At 33.8% G+C, this 23,161-nt stretch overlaps 1 protein-coding gene across 1 annotated transcript; it reads left to right on the top strand.

Moving 5' to 3' along the window:
* Positions 1-365: 365 nt before the first annotated feature.
* LOC128989494 (uncharacterized protein K02A2.6-like) lies at positions 366-4,832 on the top strand. The gene is made up of 2 exons (XM_054411389.1): positions 366-2,493; positions 4,801-4,832. The coding sequence occupies exons 1-2, from the start codon at positions 366-368 to the stop codon at positions 4,830-4,832; spliced, it is 2,160 nt and encodes a 719-aa protein (XP_054267364.1).
* Positions 4,833-23,161: the final 18,329 nt, after the last annotated feature.

Consider the following 23,161-nt stretch of genomic DNA (forward strand, 5'->3'; position numbering starts at 1 on the left):
TTTGTGCTTATCTTTGAGCCTATTTAAATTTATAAAGGGATTCTGCACACCTACAGGAAAGTAGCTTTCTAACGGTATGCGTAGATTTACCCCACGATGCACACGAGCTGAGAAAAAAGGTTTTAAAGAAACATGCTTGCCTATTAATATATAGATAGATAGATAGATTACAAGTTATACAGGGTATCAAGCAAGTAACTAGCCGAACTCCGGGAATTAGTTTTATGGTTAGTGCTATACCAGCTGATCATTATTTTAATATGATTGTTTATGTTTTGATTTTACAGTTTTGTTTTTCTGTTTACATCTTAATAAAATGAGTTCATTAAGTTATTCAAATCTATTCTTTATTTAAAACACAACAAATGGCGACGAGTGATGAAAGAAATGATATCAGAAGACTGAAACATAAAAGAGGAGCACTAAAAGGCCAGATTACAAGAACTCTACACCTATTAAAAAGCAAGGGTTCATCAGTCAATGATGCTCCTGGCAGATTAAATGTAGCAGAGGAAGCTTGGCATAAATTCATCTCACTACACGAAGATATTTTACAAATAGAAGATGAAGATGATTTTGAACAAGAAGAAGATTACAGGGCTGATGTAGAAGAGGTATATTTAGAGATAAGAGCATTGTTACAGCCATTCTTTATACCGAACAAATCTACAGATGAACACACAACTTCTATATCAGTTGCACACGATAGCCATGTACCTAACATTAACTTTACACCTTACACAGAGAACGAGACATTTAAAAACTTTTTGATGAGACTTGAAAACTATTTTCAGTTAAAGAAAATTACAGATGAAAAGACCAAGACATGTTTGTTTGTCAGTACACTTTCTCCAGAGATGCACCAAACATTGTGTGATACATTAGCTCCTGAGTTACCAGGTGACAAAACCTTCAATGAACTCACAGAATCTTTGAAAAATTGTCTTGAGCCTTCACCTAGCATACTAGCTAACCAACATAAATTTGTTTGCAAGGTTCAAGAACCTGGAGAGAACATAGCCGTATATGCCAGAGAACTTAAACGTTTAGCAACGGACTGTGATTTTTATTGTTATAACTGTGAAAGTACGGTAAGTGATATGTTCTTAAAAATGCAGTTCATACGGGGGTTAAAAGACAATGAAATTAGAATTAGACTTCTTCAAGAAAAAGATGGTAAAATTTCTTACAACGAAGTGGTACAAACTGCGATTTCCATAGAACAATCTAAATCTGAAAGTTATGAGATTAACCGGAGAGATGGAAATACAATGCTAAAAGAAACTGCAAACATTAACCGCCTACAATCTGGATACAAAGACAAACAAAGTCAATTTAAGGGAAACAAACCCATAGTTTCATTTGAAGATTTAAGAGGCAAGTGTTACAGGTGTGGCAGTGAACAGCACAAGGCTAATTTATGCAGATTTAAGAACGAATTCTGTAGGAAATGTAATAAGATTGGACATATTTCAAGGGTTTGCTTATCTAGAAGTGGAACTGATGTAAGAACTGGGAAAAACAAGGAATTGAAATCAAACTTAATTGATATTGAGGACAACCATTCATCGATCCACGAGGTTTATACAATGGGATCAACTTCATCTGGAAGTGATAAGTTTTTAATAGATGTGGACATTGAGGGAAAGAAGCTGAAGATGGAACTTGATACAGGAGCAGCGTTAAGCTCAATATCTTACAGCGATTTTCAATCACTACATGTAAATAAACGTCTTTTCAAAACCGCTGTTGAAATGAAAACATATACTGGTGAAATCATCAAGCCTCTTGGGGTTTGTTTTGTCGATTGTAAATACAGAGATTTTAATTTCTATGGAAAGTTGTACCTGAGACAAAAGGTTGAGCCAATATTTGGAAGAGAGTGGCTGAGAGAAGTAAAAATGGATTGGGCAGATATCAAAGTGGTTGAAAGTGATTGTTCAGAAAAATTGGACAAACTATTGACAGAGTTTCAAGAAATTTTCACTCCCGGAATCGGAAAAATTACATCAGAACAAGGTCACATAGAGTTAAAAGAAGGAGCTAGACCTATTTTTATCAAACCTCGACAAGTTCCTTACGCATTGAAGAAATCAGTTGAAGAAGAACTAAATAGACTGGAGAGTAATGGAATAATATCAAAAGTTGAAAATTCAAAATGGGGAACTCCTATTGTTCCAGTAAGAAAGGCAAATGGAAACGTAAGAATTTGTGCTGACTACAAAGTGACGGCAAACAAACTTATATGTGACGACAAATACCCAATCCCGCGAATTGAAGATATTTTTTCTAACATGAATAAAGGTCGATATTTCTGCACATTAGACATAAGTAATGCTTATCTACACCTTCCGATGGACGAAGAATCTAGAGAAATACAGACCATAAGTACACATCTGGGACTTTATAGAGTAAATCGAATGATGTTTGGCATAAAAGTTGCACCAAGTATTTGGCAACGGTTTATGGATAAGGTTCTCCACGGTCTGGAAGGTACAGTTGGTTTTTTTGACGATATTTTGATACAGGGGAGCACTATTTCAGAGACATTAGATCGCCTACAGAAAGTTTTTGGAAGAATCAAACAGTTTAACTTGCGCTTGAATCGTGACAAATGTAAATTTTTCCAGAAGAGTGTCAAATATTTAGGACATGTCATAGACGAAAATGGCTTACACAAATCTGCTGATAATATCGAAGCTATAATTAAAGCCAAACGACCAAGTGATGTACACCAGCTAAGAGTATTTTTGGGTCTTGCCAACTATTACACACGTTTTGTACCAAACATGTCCAGCTTACTGGAACCACTGAATGGTTTGTTACGGCAAGGAAAACAATTTACGTGGACTCAAGAATGTGAAGATGCATTTCTGAAAGTAAAAGCAGAAATAACAAGTGATCAAACTCTAGCTGGCTGTACCGAAACTGCCACGACGTTTTATGATCATAATCCATACCGAAACTGCCACGCCAATTAGTGAGGATTATAAGGGTGTTTTTGAGAATGCTAGAAACACTGAAACTGCCACGGCGGATTCCTCAGGAAGGGGAGGTTGGTTTGGCAACGTGCAGGGAGAAACGGGAATGAGAATATCCCTCACTCATCACAGTGACGATTTTGAAACACAACACTTTACTTAGCTCATAACTTAGTTAAATGCTTTTCATGCCACTACTTAAAAGAGGCCATACTAACTTTGCAGTTATTTAAATCAAGTATCAATAGAAAAAGTCATTTAACTACCGATGAAGTCAGAAATAATTAAATAATATGTTCTAATGGATTAAGATTGCAATGGAATGTAAAATGTTTCTTACTAAATGTATTATATGAATGCTCTTAACCTGTTATAGTGAATTGCTGGTATTAAAGAAATCGATAAACACATATTTTATCATTAGATTTGAAGTTTTCAGTTTATAAATATACCAAGGTATAGGTAGGCATCGTCAAAATTGCACAAGAAGAAACATAATCTAATGCAAATAATAGCACAACAGGATACGTGTCCTGAAGTATAAATAAAACACAATTGTGTATATATTGATCATATTTGGCGATTTTATTGATTTCATCCTATACTATTAATATTTTGATTTTTTGGGCTGCGGTGGAGGTAATGTATTTAGAAATGAGCTGGGAATACTATGAAAACATGCTTTTCAGCAATGAGTTGGAAATACTGCGCGCACTGCGTTCCATTTGTCTTAGGAATTGGCGTCGAAGTATAAGATCCTTTGTGATGACTAGAATACACAGAATTAAGTTCGAGTCTTTCCAGTTTATTAAGTTTATACTGTACCAACCTCCATGGTCTGCAGAGGGGCGTTCTCGTGGAATCTCAGTGGAATGCCCTCCTATTAGCTTGATGTAATATTTTTCAAATTCGGTATTTCTCAACAGTTTTGTGCCATCCTTCAGAGAGTTAGTAGTAAGGTATGGTCTAGTCAATTAAGTTCGAATAATGTGCAGGTTTACATTAATAATACCAGATAAAAACTTCATAATTGATAAGTATACATTTTAGATACGGTTGGTAAAAAATAAATCTTAATTAGCCTAGGCTACTTGTAGTGATAATTCAGGGTCACTTAATTCTGCCAACCTAGAAACCGGGAATAGCGCGTGAATTTTAACTATCAGGAAAAAGTCCATGAGTTGTAATTGAATTTAGTAAGAAATCGAGAAATAAAAATGGTAAAATATTTGCCGTAAAATCCACCCGAAAACCCAGAGTTTACACGTATTGCGCAATCGAAAAACGCCATTGCGAGAAACTACTGTAGAAATGACCACGGACATTGCCGCAATATCGATAAATCATCACACACTAAGCCGCAAGGGCAAGATGATCATTAATTTTTCGTCGATCGCGAAAAATGGTTACGGGTGTTAAAATAATCGCTGGAGATGAATGCTAATGTTGCCGCAATTGTGAAATCATCACCTGTCATCATCATTGCTGTCGTAGTTTACCATCACAGTTATTTCTGCGGTGAATCACTAGAAATTATCACGGATTTGGCCACGATCGTAACATACGATCACGGATGTTTGTTAAAGTTTCTTACGACGATTCTCCATTTTTAGGCGTTTCCGTGATCGCAAGTAATAATCTCGGTCGTTTCTATGATCACAGAAAATCTTCACGGATGTTACGCCCGGTAGGAAATCAACACGAATTTGCTTCCCATTTTCTCATGTTTAATCAGAATGAAATGAGACTCGGTGTGTGTTTTTGCATATTTATTTAGTAATATACCTCAATTATAAATTTTGTTTATTCACATTTACAGGGCTGGGCAAAAGTATGGACATCACCAGTTAACCTTTTAAAGGGTTACGTCAAGAAAACAAAACTCTGTACACGTCTCTATCTCACGCAAGTGAACTTTTTGTTGTATTCAAATTTTGTTCTTAAACCCAAAATGGGTTATTTTGGTGGCCACATCGAGTGACACCTCATATTAATAGGCCATTAGTCGAAGAAATATATATCGAAGAAAGAATATCGACAAAAGCTAGAGGTCCCTATCTAAACTCAACCCACTACAGTGACTGAAGAATGGTAAGCGTTAAAATCGTTTCAGTTACTGTTACTCGTTGTTATATATAATCTGTGAAGCATTTTGCGCGACATCCTCCCCGATTTTTTCTCTAGCAAACCCACTTACTAACACCACACTTTGTATAACAAAACTGTAGCCGTCTACTAACAACGCCGCACCCTTTCTCTTCGTTTCAAATATCTTATCCTCCATCGAAAGACTATCAACTAAGTATAACTAACACACCAACACCCTTACTACTAACTCTCTGAAGGATGGCACAAAACTGTTGAGAAATACCGAATTTGAAAAATATTACATGAGTCAAGCTAATAGGAGGGCATTCCACTGAGATTTCACGAGAACGCCCCTCTGCAGACCATGGAGGTTGGTACAGTATTTGTAGTTCTGCAACCTAGCGTCTTGGGCGAATAAAACTATTTTTGAATATTACAGTTTTACAGTATTATATTAGTATTTGATCACCTCTAGTGTAATTAAAAGCGTCGAACAGATCATATAAAATGCAGTGTTATATAAGTGGTAAATGAACATGAAACTTGTTCCTTAGTGGTAAATAATTATTCAGAATAATTATATTTCAGAATAATTATAAAGTAAATATATTCTCAAGAGACGGAATAAATACTTATAAAGTAAATACTCTAACAGTCGCAACACTAAAAACTTATATTAACATAAAAATAAATCCTAAAATATAAATACGAAAGGGCAAATCAATCACTTATTTTTCCAATCAACGTATTATTGTGAAAGAAATTAAAAGGTTAAGACAGAAATGGGAATTTTAAGTCTCCCGTTTCTCCCCGTCTACCTGAGGAATCCGCCGTGGCAGTTTCAGTGTTTCTAGCCCTCTCAAAAACACCCTTATAATCCTCACTAATTGCCGTGGCAGTTTCAGTATGGAGCATGGTCGTAAAACGTCGTGGCAGTTTCGGTGTCCCCCTCTAGCTCACTATGACCCAAATGAAACGTTAATCCTAGCAACAGATGCAAGTCCTACAGGGCTAGGAGCTTGCTTATCACATAGATACAAGGATGGATCTGAGAGGCCCATTGCATTTGCATCAAGATCGCTTACGAAAACAGAACGCAAATACAGTCAGATAGATAAAGAAGCTGTGGGAATTTACTGGGGCTTAAAGAAATTCTTTGCATACTGTTATGGAAGGAAGTTTGTTTTAATAACATCTTAATAAAATGAGTTCATTAAGTTATTCAAATCTATTCTTTATTTAAAACACAACAGTTAGAAATAAAACTAAAATAAAGCGTAACATTTTTTAAATTCCTAGATGGCAAAATACTGTATAGTTAATTGTGTTTTTTTTAGTATTCAACACTTATATAATCTTAAAGTTACATGGTCTGTAGGCAAACACCAACAACTAATAGTTTGTAAACACATAACTTGTAACATAAACATATCAATGACAATATGAAACCAACTGTTGGTTATACTAGTACAGATACGACTTGTAATTGTCAGCGTTGGCTGCTAGACCTTTTAAAAATAAAATACCCCCGCCGCAGCAAACCTGCCGACTAAGCGAATTTCCATTTGTCTGAATTGATTTTCAGTTAGGCCTAAATATATTTTAATAACATTAGGTTTAACGAGTACCTAGGTTTGCTGCTACAAGGAAACTAATAAAGTGTGTTTTTGAGTAAAATATTGATAGCTTAGTACAAAATAAATAAATTTGCCAAATTTGAGCAAAATATATCCATAAACAAGCAAACTATAACATATGACAGTATTCTCCATAAGAATAACATGGGAATTTTAAATTTACAATTTTTTTAATTTTCTCGGTTACTAATAATCGTACAAAAATACTTTTATATACTAAATTATTTGTTTTTTTAAGCTCTTTAAAAAGGTTTAAAGAGAAATTGGGAAATTTTGTGTTTTGAGGGTCAAAAGTTAGAAAAACCAATTTTTACCCCATAAAACCCCCTGTAAAGCCCCGTTTCCATGGTCCGATCGTGCTGGTTCGCGAACTCATTTAAGTTTATCCCGCTTTACACCTTTAAACCAAATTTCATCAAAATCGGACAAAAATTACTCAAGTTATCGCGTTCACGGACGTATATATATATAAGTCTATATATATATATATATATATATATACATATATAAAAATTTGAACGAATGGTGTTTTTGGCCTCTGGGGACATCAAAATGAAAAAGTAAATCGGTCCCGGGTCTAGGTCTTACCATGCCACCTACGGTAATAGCTACTTCCCTATAGGGAAATTCGCTAAAATTATTTCTAAACAGCCTAAACACTGCTTCAACATTCCCTTCATTTCAAAACTATCTTTCTTTCAATACAAAAATTATGAACATTCTGCAGGGGTTGATTCAGAATCGTGAAATTAAAAAAACCCCTGTCACTTTTTAATATGTAAGGATGACTAAAACTTTGCTGATTTTATTTAAAAAAATCTAAATCAAACACATTTTCATTAAGCATTTAAAGTATCCTATCAAACGACAACAAATAGAAAAATATTGAACAACAAAATTGCTTATCGCAATTTTTAGTCGTAAAATAGTCTTAAACACTTGTAACCAGAATAGTTTAGCCTCATTTTTACTTTCTCCCCCTATACTATATAGTATGTGGAGAAAGTAAAAGTAAGTAGTATGTGGTTTTCGTCAAAATTTTCGAGTTTGAGTCTTGAGTGGATATATTTGTTTTGGGCCCCCGTGGACCCAAAAAAGTGGTTTTCGTAGTGATGTCTGTGTGTGTCTGTGTGTCTGTGTGTCTGTGTGTGTCTGGATGTGTACAGAGCTAGGGACTACATTTGTGGTCCGATTTCGATGAAATTTGGTATGTAGGCTCTAATCCATGGTATCTCCAGGTTTTTTTCATTTTTTTGAAATTTTGATTTTTAATGGTGATTTCCCCATCAAAAACCCATAAAATAACGGGAAAATCGAATATCCTCAAAAATGGCCCGAACAATTTTGATAAGAATTTAGTATGTTGTAGCCCTTTAAATTCTGAACAAAATGGTATAAATCACAATTCTGTAAAAATTACGATTCAAAAGTTATAGTAAATTATGTTATTTTCCCATAAAAACTCCATAAAATAACGAAAAACAGGATTTTAGAAAAAAATCCGGTTTTAATTTAACATAGTATGTCATGGTCCTTAAAGTTTTGATAGTATTTTAATTTTTAAAAAATTTTGATTTTTAATGGGGATTTTTCCATAAAACCCCATAAAATAACGGAAAAATAGGATTTTCCCAAAAACGGCCCCAACGATTTGGTATGTTATAGTCCTTTATATTCTGAACAGAGTGGTACAAATCCCATTTCTGTAAAAAATACGGTTCAAAAGTGATTGTAAATTATGTTATTTTCCCATAAAACCCCATAAAATAACGGAAAAATCGGATTTTCACAAAAATGGCCTGAACGATTTTGATAAAAATTTAGTATGTAGTCCTTTAAATTCCGAACAAAATTGTACTAATCCCATTTCCGTATATTTACTCTCACCGCTTACACATGATAAAGGTTGTTGACAAACTTATGGGCGAAAGTATGTGTCAGAATGCTGATACCGTTTATTCTTTATTTAACAGTAAACATAAGGAAAAAAGACCTACCGGTAACTTAAATTTTTCCTCGTGTAGTTTGACGTTTGGATAATCTTTAGATGGGCAGCAAAATAAAATTGTTAATTAATTCGAGCAGCCTCCACTTTACATGATTCCTATAATTATCGCCGCCATTTAATGAACAGTTCGCGTTTATATATCGGTTAGAATTAAAATGTGAATCATGTAAGGCTTCGCACAAATTATCTTAACTTGTTAGGTATTTAGTACATTTTCATCCAATGTTAATATATTGTTACCGATATATTGAGACTGAGCAGTTTACGTGATGAGTTAACCCCTATGTTAACATATAATTAAAAATAACTACTACAGATTGATTGTTCATAGAATTGTTGACATAGAACTAATGGAAAACATATAAAAATCAATTTAAAAATCCCTTTACTGAAAAAAGGGAAATCCTGTTTCTTTATATTTACTGTGACAATTACACTTCTGATAATGTGGCAGTTATAGTGGTCGGTTAGCTGTATAGTTTGTAAAAGAGGACACAATAAACTTATAGAGTCTTCCTCCAAGAATACTTTTAGCTATACACTTAGATGTAAAATCACAAGAAATACTCGTAAAGTTTTTTTGTAAAAAAACCATCCATTCAGTCTCTCTTGTGCGTTAATTCAGTTGTTTACATGTTTTTGGGGTTTGGAACTGCATATGCATTCTATTTCCTTTGTAAATCTTTTAAGCCATTAAGTATTAATACACGTTATCCACCCTCTTTTGAAGTCATCTCCTGTTTTGGAAACTGAATTTCAAAACAGTTTACCTTTGAGTTTCGCAAAGTAGACAAAACCGTGACGCAGTTCCCAGTGTTTCGCTATCAGTTGCTGAAGGAGCCACCGAGGCACATGTGTTTGTGTATGAGTCATCTCCGTGCTGAGTCATTATTTCATTGACAGTTTGGGTTGACGTCGGCGTCTCCTCTCTTCTCTGAACTATGTTCGCGACTCATGTATGTTAACACCACAGGGATACGAGATTTAGGAGGTGCTTTGAAGTATCTAAATATTGAAGAAAAGCTAAAAATCTTTATGTTCATTTATAGGCAGTAAAACTTTTAGTTGCAGGTAAATTATTGATTCCATTTCATGAAAATGTAGGTATAAAGCACAGCTTACAGCTTCACAGGCCTGAATCTAACTAAATCTTATGTTTAGTACCTGATCTTAATGTCCATTCCGGTTTGTCTGTAGTGTATTTGTAATAAACTAAACTTTGTTATTTATCATTACCTTACACATGATATCTACCTTATAGGCCTATTTTGGATTCATTAGGATTCATTATTTTGGACATTTAAAAAGGTAAAATATGGCTTTGGAAGTAAAACTTTACTGTTATACCCTTGATAGCTGTTTAACAATTGTTTGATCTCGATGTCAAAGATAAACAAAAGTAATTTTTTTTTAAATACATAGCAATGTAGGTGAATAAATACCTGCGGGTATGATAGTGTAATTTTATTTAACTCAGAGTTTGTTTTTGAATGCTAATAATGAGCTTTTGTAATACTGTGATGTAAGAATCGTAAATTTCATTGGTCCTCAGATAATTGTAAGATAGTTTAAAAGTAGCGTTATCAGGATTATTACATTTTATTTTGTCTTATTGACAAAAAGAGGAACAAATTCCGCTACTGAGATGTAAGTGGCCTCTAGAGGTTACAATCGTATTGGCCTCTAGATGGGAAATAGTATCTTTTGTACGGTAGAGAAATGAATCTCTTTCGACACCTAGTAGCATCGGTCCCCCGGCCAGACGTGATGCCTCGCGCGTATATATGCCGATAGGATTCTACAACTTTCCTGCGAGAACCAAATAAACTCAACATACCATAAAACAGCTGATGCCCAGAAACTCTAGTTAAGATGTTTTGCCATTGTAATTGCATAAGTTAAAAACATATTTGAGTGAATAAGATTAAAAACCATGCTTAAAAAAATATTATTATACAAACCGAGATCAAGAAGTTATTTATATAAACCGTAATACCAATTTTTGTATATATCGAGGGATTGCGGGTATTGCTTTTTTACGACGTGTTTGATATTTTATAAGCGATTTTAAAGTATTTAAGGGCAATTGAATGTGACTACGTACATAATTATTAAGAATATTAAATAATTTATTTTGACTGTGATTTTAACTTAAGTATGGATTTAGATCACTATTCTTGAAAGACTGTAGTTCAAAATATTGTTAAAAATCCTTTGCGTAATACTGTGACTGATATGCTTGTAACTACCAGAAAATCTACAAGCTTACATAGATAGTTAAGTATACACTTCTATAGGTAAAACTGTTATCAGGTAATCGTGTTCAATAATGCTTTTTAAAAACCTCTAATAATTCAAATGATATGTCAAATGTTAATTAGGAATACAGAAATCTCGTGGGATGATTGTATAGCCTGGGAGGTGATTTGTATGAATGAGTGACGTCGTGGTTTAAAGGGCTCTACCGTTGCCTAGCAACCGCAGAACGCGTGACGTGCACCGCCAATGTTGATACTGACGTCATTTAGTGACGTCATGATGTAGGTTGTGTTGATTGTTGCAGGTGCCAATGGGAATGTTCCCTTTTATCGTGATGATATGACTTCACACTACATCAAGAAATATCTTTTATACGTATTATATATATAGATTTTGTAGGTCAATAAGTTGCAGTTTTGTAATTTACTCTTGAGGAACGCATTGCGTAGCTGTTTCATAGGTACTTCTGATTTGTAAATGTTATGCTTGTACAAAAAATGCGTAGTTGTTTTACGCACTGAAACGTTTGCTCATCTCCTTCATGTATGAAGTAGGTACGTTAATCTTCGTCATCACCTGCACGTTTGCGTTCTGATCAAAAACAACTTTAGTCACCGCCAAGTATTTATTTTTTCATTATTTCAATTCCTTAGTTAAATTTAGTAGAGAATAATCTTTTATTTATTTTATTCAAAACATAATGTTTAGGTTCTATTCCAGTTGTTATCATTTCAAAGGGGCGAAAGTGGCGCTTTTTAGTTAGCAATCGTGTTTTACTATTAAGTCGACATTCAATTAATAAAATTAAAAAGACACTTTCGCTCCGTGTGATGAACAACTATCTTTATGGTATCGTTAAATAATTAGACCATATAATTTGAGGTATATAAAGTCGTCATCAATGTTTACATTTCTATTGTTTACAAACATAACTTTAAAATGTCGTGTGATTAGCAGAGTTTTCAAAATGTGTGCTTCAATTAGTGACCAACATTTATAATGTGTTATAAACAAATTTTGAGATTTGCGAACCGAAAAATTTACCATAATTTTTTTCTGTTTCCTATTATTTGAAGTCACCCAAAAACGATGATTTTGCGGATGATTTAGAGAACTGAATACGGCTGTTTTCCGAACGGTATGGTGAAAAACATCACGTGTTAAGTCAATTTCGATTGTATAAAATGTATAACAATATTTAAAGAATATAAAAAATATTAAAGAAGCTCAAAGAATATTTGATCATCAATATTGGCTACACTACACTGCAAGCATTTTAGTTTTAAGTAACACATTTAAAAACCAATTAGAGATTCTTTGGGTCAATCAGTCCAACCCACTTGAATACATGGTGTAAACATCTACCAGGCTATGAAGCCAAGATGAAGTTCTAAAATCCTGCCATCGTACAAAAAGAAATATTAAATCTCTTAAAATTACAAAAATTTTACAACAATAATCCATGGAGAAAACTCTCATGTGAGTGATTTATTTTTTCGCTTTTGACTTTTAAAAGTTTTGACTTTTGAAACCAGAGCTTTCTTTCTAACATTATAACTTACTTAATTCGTCTGTTTTATTAAAATTTAATTTAGTTAAAAACATTATACTTTTTATAAAAATTGTGTTTTATTCGTAAAAAAACTATTTCAGTCATTAAAAGACACTAAATGGTTCTTAAATTAAAATGCTTGATCAATATTTATTTCATAACAGTCGCCATGAATGGGTAAGACCAATATTTAAAAAATAGAACGATAAAAGTAAGGTATTTAATTTTATCTTTACTATTGATTCTGTGCTCTACCATCGATGTGGTAATATTTTAAACTCAAATTATCTATTAACTCAAGTTTATATAAACCTAAAAATTTAATTAAAAAAAAACTCAGTTTATAAACCAACATTAAGCTTATGATTCTACAGATAATAATCATCTACCTTTTAAAAACACAGTAAATCTTCTTCGCTTGGTGATAAGTTATTTACGCCTCAACGTTTATATTAGGAAAGTTCATTGAACAAAGTGAAGGGTATTTTGAGTCTCTCTGCCTTCAACACTAGTTTAGGGCTGCGTCTTTAGCTCCCCTACAACATAACTCTACAAGCAGTTTAATATAGCCGAACTCTTCGATTTGTAGACACACACTACTCGAGTCTTAGTGGAAACATTTATTCAACTAAATCCACCCTGATTCTAAATTATAAACAGCCGTATACGTGAATGAAGAAGAATGAAGAAAAAATTAAAATGCTTTAATAAATTTACTTTGTGACAAAAACATTTTTTTTTACCATTTTTTGATGCCATTATAACCCATTCAATGAGCTTTACGTTGCTTGTGATGGGCACCCATCCCTCACTAGCATAATTTGTTATTTTTTTGTAAAAATCCAGAAACCAAAATATTAATACATGTAACACTCTTTTTAGCTAAAAGCACAACTGTATCGCCGATTTTACAGGGTTTTATGGCACACGTGCCTAAAAATAGCTGTATTATATCCCTGAAATTAATTTACTACAAAAATTGTAGTCACTTTAATCCAACTCAAATCAACATCAATGCATAGTGGTTCATAGATATGATATTATTTGAAGTATTTGTTTGAAAATAAATTAGTGGTTAGCCAAAAACTATTTAAAACATCTTAAAAGTTTATTTGTAGCAATAATGAGTCTGCCATTAGGCAAAACAAGTGTAGTTTCGTGTGTAGCCTATTTTTAATTAGACTATATTTATTACCTTAGTTATAGACAGGTAAAGCTGTTTAACGATACTTACATCATGTGCAGTGTCTTTTAAAATCAAAAGTTCTCAAATATTTTTAGATTTATATAGATAGGCAATGTTTTTTTTTTTTTTTTTTTTTTTTTAATATTACAACAAATTACGGCTACATCTTCAAACAATTTCACCGTTGCAAATGTATCGCATGCTTGCTAAATTAAAATTTACCTACAGACCCAATAATTAATAATAATCTAACTGATTTTGACTGGGACGGTGACATTATCCTGTAATGCAACTAGTAGGTCACGAATTGTGGATATTTATAGGCATGCACTGTGGGTGTGATACTCTCTTGTGTGGATTAACGTCCGCACTAGTGAGTACTACGACAATCCGCAGCACTATCCCGATAATTAGACCAATTCGTTACAAGACAAAAATGTGGTTCCGCTTACACTATCCCCCCATAGGTACCTTTAGTAGGGGGTTGGGGTGTAGGTCCTTTATTTGCCATTGACTGTATGGACTATTAATTAACAGCTGTGTCTAAGGATCATGTTGGCCTTAGTTACTAACAAGAGATCACGCCACCCACTCTACACTCATCTCCATTCCACTTGGCTTAAAATACCTACATTCGTATGGTCGCCATTTCATAAGAAAGTATTAAGTACTATATAATAATCGTACGGATTGGATCTCAAAGAAACCTATAAAGCTAATCTATTTCGTATTTAAACCTGAAAAACACATGTATCGTTTTCAATTTATTTCGAAAATAAAATCTAGTATATCTCGTTAACAAGCGCCATCTGCAAGAGGTTTGCGTCGCGTGGAGGTTGATATTTATTTGGTTACAAATTCGGAACAGTTTGGCGTCTTCTCTACACACTTCTAGCACTCCTGTAAATTTATTCTTCTTTACGTCGACATTTTGTTCGTTTTGTTCGTATTCGTTATCTTACCGCGAGTGTGTCTTGGCAAACGTAATCATCGGGTTCTGGTTTCTTTCATCTTTAAATGTTGTCATTTTATAAAGCATAAGAAAATGTATAAACTTCATTCAAGGGGTCTTCTCTGTAACATAACTTTGTTTTAATACTTTTTTTCCAATTAACTCAGTAGTCACACTTATCAGATGTTTACGATTGAGGTGTCTTTGTAAAGCTTATCTAGCTGAGTTAAGAATGGTAAATAAAAAGGACATTTCCTTTAGAGCTTTGCCTAACGTTTGATTTTTTAAAGTAAGCTTGAAAAGATTCTGTGATGCTGTAGCTGAACAACTTTCTTTACAACTGTTAAAATGTAAGTTTAAATTAGATCAGCTGATCGTTAAATTGAATGTTTAAAAACATTTAGATTGTAAACAAGAATTAAGACAGTTTATGGAAATGTATTTTAAATAGGCTACTTTTTTACAACTTGTAAAATAGTAGTTTCTTTCACCTAAAACGATTTCAAACAAACATAATCTTTGAAAATTAAAAGGATATTGCATTATATTTGTCTTTGTAATCTATTGAAATATGCAATTTGCACTAGGGTCTCTTCCTAACAACATACATAGGTAAAAACATAAAAAAATAAAAATTAACATTGCGCCTTCATGTTACTTATTTATGTAATATATGTTTCATTAATGAAATAAATACAGCGTTCTACGACTAGTTTAGTGCATACGAGTAGGCCTACAGTACGTAAAAAGCTTGACATTATTTCCGACTATTTACATAATTTCAAAAATGTAAACGTTGAAACTTTTGAAGCCCATGAAGCGTAGCCCGAATAAAATATGAAAACAGGAATATGTCTATGCTAACCAGGGATATGAGCTAACTCCATACGAAATTTTATTTAAATCTGTTCAATGGTTCTGGTGTTATTTGGTAGCACACTGATAATAATGGTTTAAGTTGTGAAATTTTGAATGGTTTTCGAATAAAACAGCTGGCATGCTTGCTTAGGCCTTTATCGAAACTCTTTCTCATGCAGAAATTTCAAAACTTTGACCATTATTATCTTTGAAACGGTTAGGTTTATGAAAAAAATCACATGATTAAAATCGTCTTAAAATTACGTTTTCTACCAGAATACATCATAAAATACAGGGTGTTCTATAAGAAAAATCAAAGTTGGTGGCCATATTGGAAAAATGGCGGCTAAAATAATTTTTTTGACTTTACTACAATTTTTTAAATAAAAAGTTCAAGGCACTTACCATTTAACTTTTTTTGATATCTCTTATGGTTTTCGAATAAAACGGCTGGCACACTTATATCAATCACCCTGTATAGATAAACACAGATGGGCATATAGTTGACTGAGTCAAAACATATGAGTGAATAACAAAAACGTAATTCAAACAGAATATGTTACATGTATAATACAATGAATTTCGGCCGACTATACATATACTGCAAAGCTAGAGAAACTATAGTTACTTCTACCTAATTACCATATAACCTAAGTTCCAAATGTATAGGTTTCGTGTGACTACCAGTGAACATGCAGTAAAAATACTTTCAAAGTCGTCTTTTGCACTCAATAACGTTCAAATGGCCTTCATGAGCATGAGGAGATGGTCAAAGAGCTCCAGCAATAAGCCAATAAGTGCACTTACACGGTCAAAGGCCCAACCAAGTGTTCTGTCTCTGTATTGTCGATATAGTTTTGTAATCATAATTAAAATCAGTTGGTCACTTAACTGAAATGTACTGTCTTTGTACAAATATTCGACCTAAAGTTATTATAGTCCTTTCTTAAACCACTCTAAATAAGCAAGAATGTAATTTAATACCCCCGCCGCAGCAAACCTGCAGACTAAGCGAATTTCCATTAACCTGATTGGATTTACACTAAAATGCCTCCATAAAAATAGCACATTTATTTCCTATTTTAATAGAATTAGTTTAACAAGTACTTAGGTTTGCTGCAACAGGGAGGGTAAAAAAGATTTTTTTATAAAATGATAATAGTTTAGTAAGAAATAAAAGTATTTTCCAAAATCAATCAAAATATGTTCATAAACAAGCAAACTACAACAGTTGACTTAGTCTCCATAAGAATAACATAGGAATTTTTAAATTACAATTTTTTTGAATTTTCTCCGTAACAATTAGGCGCATAATAACGCTTCCATATACTAAATTATTTGTTTTTTCAAGCTCTACAGAATGGCTTGAAAATAAATTGTGCAATTTTGTGTTTTTAGGGTCAAAAATGGGAAAAACCTATTTTTACCCCATAAAACCCCGTTCCCAGAGTCCGATCATACTGGTTCGCGAACTCATTCAAGTTTATCCCGCCTTACACCTTCAAACCAAATTTTATCAAAATCGGACAAAAATTACTCAAGTTATCGTGCGGATGGACATATATATTATAGATATATAAAAATTTGAACGAATGGTGTTTTTGGCCTCTGGGGACATCAAAATGAAAAAGGAAATCGGTCCCGGGCTTAGGTCTTACCATGAGACCTACGGTAAAGCTACTTCCCTATAGGGAAATTCGCTAAAAAAGCGTGAATTGTTTTTCCAAATACGATTTATGAATGTCAGGTTAATGTTCAAAGAAGGTTACATCGTATCTACGATGATTAACCGTGCTTGATATTAGCACTCATTATAGTTATGTGGAATAGTTTTGTGTTCTTATGTACAGACTTTGCCTACTACGGCAAACTATGTACTTTATGTACGGACCTTTGGTCTACTAACAGCTAATTTGCACCACCTGCACAGGAAATCAGTGAGATATTATACTGTAAATACGAATTACATTTACACATTCCACAGAGAAACTTCAGTTGTTGGGATTCACGTCATTAATTCAATTGTAACGTGCCGAGAGTTGTAATTCTTAAGTGTAAGCCTTAATGACCAAAATTTTTTACTGACATTTAAACATTATATTTAATAATACTAGGTTGTGTTTATACGGTATTCCCTAAACAAATTACACATTTACACCATTTTAAGGTTTATACAAATGTATATCTTTTTAATGAATCTCTTAAGCAACCCATATAAATCCATTCTTACCTAGCTCAAGAAATAACAATAAATTTCAATGTCTATATTCTATAACATTGCTTTTTAATTTACTGAATCTTCGTAAATTTTATTTGTACATGAAAAGTTATTAAAAATTAAAATTTTACATTCAGTATTTTAAGGTTGTATGATAAAAATCTAAGGTAAAATAGTACTTAAGTACTATACCGACCACACCTAATAATAATAACCTAATCTAAAGTAAGGTTGGTTAGGTTAGGTTAGAAAGATTTTGTTAAGTCGATTACCGGTGTGGTATATAATACAAAAGTACAAAAATATTACCGTTAGTTACGGCTTAGAGACGTTCTTTTCCTTTTCCTGGGTGGGACTTATTTTTTTTTGTTTCCAATTTTTTTTGTTCCCAAATTCCCAAATTCCCAAATTTTGTATACTCGTAAGGTCCAATAAAAAGTATATACAGTATGTACTAATTTATACCACAGAACAATATAACTTCAATAGGATTTAGCCAAAGTTAAAAAGAAGCCAATTCATTTTCATGTACACCACCTACCTTTTATTAATAAAATCAATGCAATCACAATAAATATATACTTTTCATTTAGTTAGGTTAAATACCTCTGTATCTCAGCCCTTAATCATAATTAATTTGAAACAATCTTACATTATGGTGGTATGATACCACCATAATGTAGATTGTATGGTACACCATACCACTGGTATGGTACCCTTCCGTAGAGCTCTATTTTAAAACAGGAACTCGTCTGTAAAAAAATATACAAATGCATAAATATTACTAATATGACTATTCAAAAAAAATGTAATTACCATTTTCTTTCGTACATCATGTGCTTTGCAAGTTAACATACTTGTAACCTTAATTAATCACATTTTTTAATTTGAGGTTAACCAACAGTGAATATTATTTCCCCATATCTATGTCCAATAGTATTTTTTATTCAAATTTTTATTACAGATTTAACTTTTGTAGATTATAATGGATAATAATATTGTACTTACAATGTCTTCGAAATTTGCCTGCCTTGAGATACAGAATATGAATGAAATCAAGCTTAGTGAAGGAAATGAAAAAAAGAAACAATGTTGCCACTCCGAAAAGTTAAAATAAACCAATTATGCCTCTTACCTACTATAACTAAATTTGCTGGATTTTTTTAACAAACAATACAAGAATCAGTATAATTGTTCGAAAAGTGTATATAACCGACAAGTGTATTGTCTGAAAAATAACGTGTAAGGTTGCGCGTGCGCAATCAAAAGATAACTTGACAAACGCGCTGAGGTGATCATGTCTCATAAAATATTCATTCAATGTGTGTTGTGATGTGACGGCCATTGAAGGCTCTAGTCGTGTTATACTAATATTTTAAATTAATACAAACCACACACACAAGATCGATATTTCAGTTAGTTACTATATAGCACCCAAAAGTTACTTCTGGCCATGTGGCAATGTCAATATTCTAAGTCACTATTGAGTTCGAAAATCTTATTTTATGACTATAGAAATCATGCGTTGGGTTGAAGTCTTTTAGCGAAATTCTCTATAGGGAAGTAGCTATTACCGTAGGTGGCATGGTGAGACCTAGACCCGGGACCGATATACTTTTTCATTTTGATGTGCCTAGAAGCAAAAACACTATTCGTTCAAATTTGTATGTATGTATATACGTCCGTGAACAAGATAACTTTTAATATTTTTTTTCCAATTTTGATGAAGTTTAGTTAAAGATGTAGGGCGGAATAAACTTGGATGAGTTCTCGAACCAGCGTGATCGAACCATGGTATCGGGGTTTTATGGGGTAAAAAGAGGGTTTATAAAATGTTTACACTCAAAACATAAAATTTCCCAACTTTTCATCAAATCGTAATTAAAAAAACTTAAGAAAAAACAAATTTATTTTTTAGGGTTATTGGTTACGGAAAAAATAAACAAATAGAAAATTTAAAATTCCCTGGTTATTCCTATGAAGAATAAGTAAACTGTTGTAGTTTGCTTGTTTATGGATATATTTTGCTCAAACTTGGCAAATTTATTTATTTTATATTTTCTACTAAGCTACTAGTATTTTACTGAAACCCACTTTACAACCCTCCTGGTAGCAGCAAGCCTAACCTTAAACCTAACATAAATATATCTAATTTAAAATCCAATGAGGTAAATGGAAATTCGCTTATTCTGTATGTTTGCTGTGGCGGGGGTATTTTATTAAGTCGTTGAACTAAACATCAATTACAAAATCAGTTTTGTATTTTTCATCAAACGTTATTTCTTATCTCTAACGTTTCCACTACCAACAAACATTGTGAGCCGAGTTCCAATCCGTGAGATTGAAGTCTCATTTGTAATAATGCAGCGACTGGCACGGAGGCAACTCTGCAGCACCACGTGTTTTGGATATAATTAGTGATTGGCTAAGGTCCAGTCGATAGCGGGTCTGTAGGTCTGTACAAACATGGGATTGCTACATCCACCTCGTCATTGGCACGTCGCTACAATGTTCTTGTAATGTGGCATTTCACTGGTTGCCACGATACTGTTGATACTGAAACGCTAAATTGTTAACGAGTACGTCAACTTATTATAGCCCAAGAGCCCATGACTGCCAGACCTTCGTCATTTTATAAAAGCTGAAAGTTTCTCAGCAAATGCTCCCAGTTCAGTTAAGAAAGATCGGCAACTATGACATTTGGATTTTGGTTACTTTGGCAACAAAAAGGTAACAAAGGTCTTAAAATTGCAAATAACCATCGTTATAGTATAAAGCTTGGTTCTTTCATATTTTCTTCAGAGGAATGTTAGAAATCATTTCCTCCATTGCCAGACACTTTGTGCGGTTTAAACCCTCTGCCAGACACCCTTAAAAATAGGTATGACGAAGATTAATTTTCGTCATTTTATAAAAGCTGAAATTGATATATGTTATTTGGGGAGCTATCAAAAGACGTTTTCTCAAAAGCCAGACACTTTCGCTGGTAACTTCATCCAGCCAGACACTTTAAAGTCTGCCGTAATAAGCTTAACTGTTACCTGCAAACAGTGAATTCAGTTCCAGTTTGGAACAGGTTTCTGTGCCAGGTAAACGGTTAAATTACTTACTTTCATCCTCACAGTCTGTTTTTATAATAAACCATATGTTTGATGTAAACAGATGTTATATTTGCATTTAATTGTTTGTTTATTTCTGCAGTGTTTTGAAAATATGTAATTATGTTCTAAAACCATTGGGCACAGAAAAACTATTCCAACCTGTAACAGAAGTCACTGTTCGTATGTAGCAGTTAAGCCCCCAACCTTACCTATTATATAACAGCAGACTTTTAATGTGTCTGGCTGGATGAAATAACCAACGAAAGTGTCTGGCTCTTGAGGAAATGTCTCTTCATAGCTTCCCAAGTAACATATATCAAATTCAGCTTTCATACTATGATATAAATTAACGCAATTAGGATTAGAAATAAATTGTGATTTCACCCCGTTACATTTTGCGAAGAAACCAGTTCTATACTGGAACTGAAGTCACTGCTTGTAACTACTGTACCTATTATACTACTACAGTCTTTTAAAGTGTCTGGCAAGATAAAATAACCAACGAAAGTGTCTGGCTCTTGAGGAAATGTCTCTTCATAGCTTCCAAAGTAACATATATCAAATTCAGCTTTTATACTATGATATAAATTAACGCAATTACGATTAGAAATAAGTTTTGATTTCACCGTTTACATTCCAAACTGAAATCTGTTCCAAACTGGAACTGAATTCACTGTTTGCAGGTAACAGTTAAGCTTATTACGGCAGACTTTAAAGTGTCTGGCTGGATGAAGTTACCAGCGAAAGTGTCTGGCTTTTGAGAAAACGTCTTTTGATAGCTCCCCAAATAACATATATCAATTTCAGCTTTTATAAAATGACGAAAATTAATCTTCGTCATACCTAGTTTTTAAGGGTGTCTGGCAGAGGGTTTAAACCGCACAAAGTGTCTGGCAATGGAGGAAATGATTTCTAACATTCCTCTGAAGAAAATATGAAAGAACCAAGCTTTATACTATAACGATGGTTGCGACGAGATTTTCTGCACTGGGAAAAAAAATATTAAAAGTGCAGTCAGTCGCAACCGTTTGCCGAGGATAGCTCAGCCTACAATGGCTGGGTATTGTTCCAGGGTCTGCGATAAGGTCAGGGAAACCACTAGGCCAATAGCCGGGTCTAACCGGTATAGGACTGGCTCATACACGGGCACTGTGAACAAGTCAAAAACAAGTCACCAAAACAAACGTGCAATAATCACTACCAGGCCTACGCCGATTCTCCACACTCCTAGGGGGTCGTTGCTGACTACGCAACTCGGGCTTCGTCCTAACTACCCAATAGTTAAGCCCAGAGTGCCTAAAACACGGTGAGTTATACGACGACTTGCCAATAAAAACCACAACGCGTGTTATCACCAGGCGGGGTCTACTAGGCCACTATAATCCAATACACAACTCTAATGCCCAAGCTAAGAATCAAACAGTTCACTCAATAATCGTACCACATAATAATATACAAGTACACTATAGGTAGAGTGACTACACCACTAGTAGCTGGTCTCAATAAATACCAAGCCAAACAAGCAAAACTAAATGGCAATTGCACTATTAAAATATTGAGCTACTTAGTAGCAGATAAACAAATATCAAATACGTTCCAAACACTAGATAAATATATTATCTGATAGCCGGTACTCCGCTATCCAAGCTACCAAGCTAACGTGTTGGATTACTAAGCAAGCTGTTCAGGTTAAATTAAAATAATTAAATGATTAAACAATAACAACCCTACTACTGCTACTGCTACTACCAACTTTATGTTACTTAGCTGGGCTTCTGTTAATAGGCTAATAATATTAGCTACTAGCCTACTGGCCACGTGTTTCCAACTACGCACGCTAAATCGTGCAGCCTAGGTTTGTCGGGCCTCAGAGTTATTAGTAATATAACTAACTCTAGGTACAACGCAAAATAATATCTACTACGGTCAATTAAATTATATTATTTGCGCTCTGGCACCTGCCCAGAACCGTCAGGAATACACTTTTTATTCCTGACACCTGTAAATAAATCCTAACTACCGTCAGGCTTTGACCAGCACGGTTACAACTCTAACTCTCTAACTCTCTTAAACCAAAATATGATAAAACGTCGTCCACTCACCACAAGTGGGTCACTGTCTCACTACCCAACTTGAATGCCGACACTGTTCACCGGTATCACCACACTCCGATGTACCACCAACGTACGCCAGCCGTCTCCACAGGCACAGGACACCAACACTCACTACTCGACTGTCCGAGATCCACCACTAGAATGTCCTAGGCTATCCTGAGAAACTAGGATATCCCAGGCTTATCGGCACTGATAAGCCGGGTCAAA

This window comes from Macrosteles quadrilineatus, unplaced genomic scaffold, assembly GCF_028750875.1.
Source record: "Macrosteles quadrilineatus isolate MER2022 unplaced genomic scaffold, UCM_ALF_1.0 Scaffold_3__2_contigs__length_128488019, whole genome shotgun sequence".
Lineage (NCBI taxonomy): Eukaryota > Metazoa > Arthropoda > Insecta > Hemiptera > Cicadellidae > Macrosteles > Macrosteles quadrilineatus.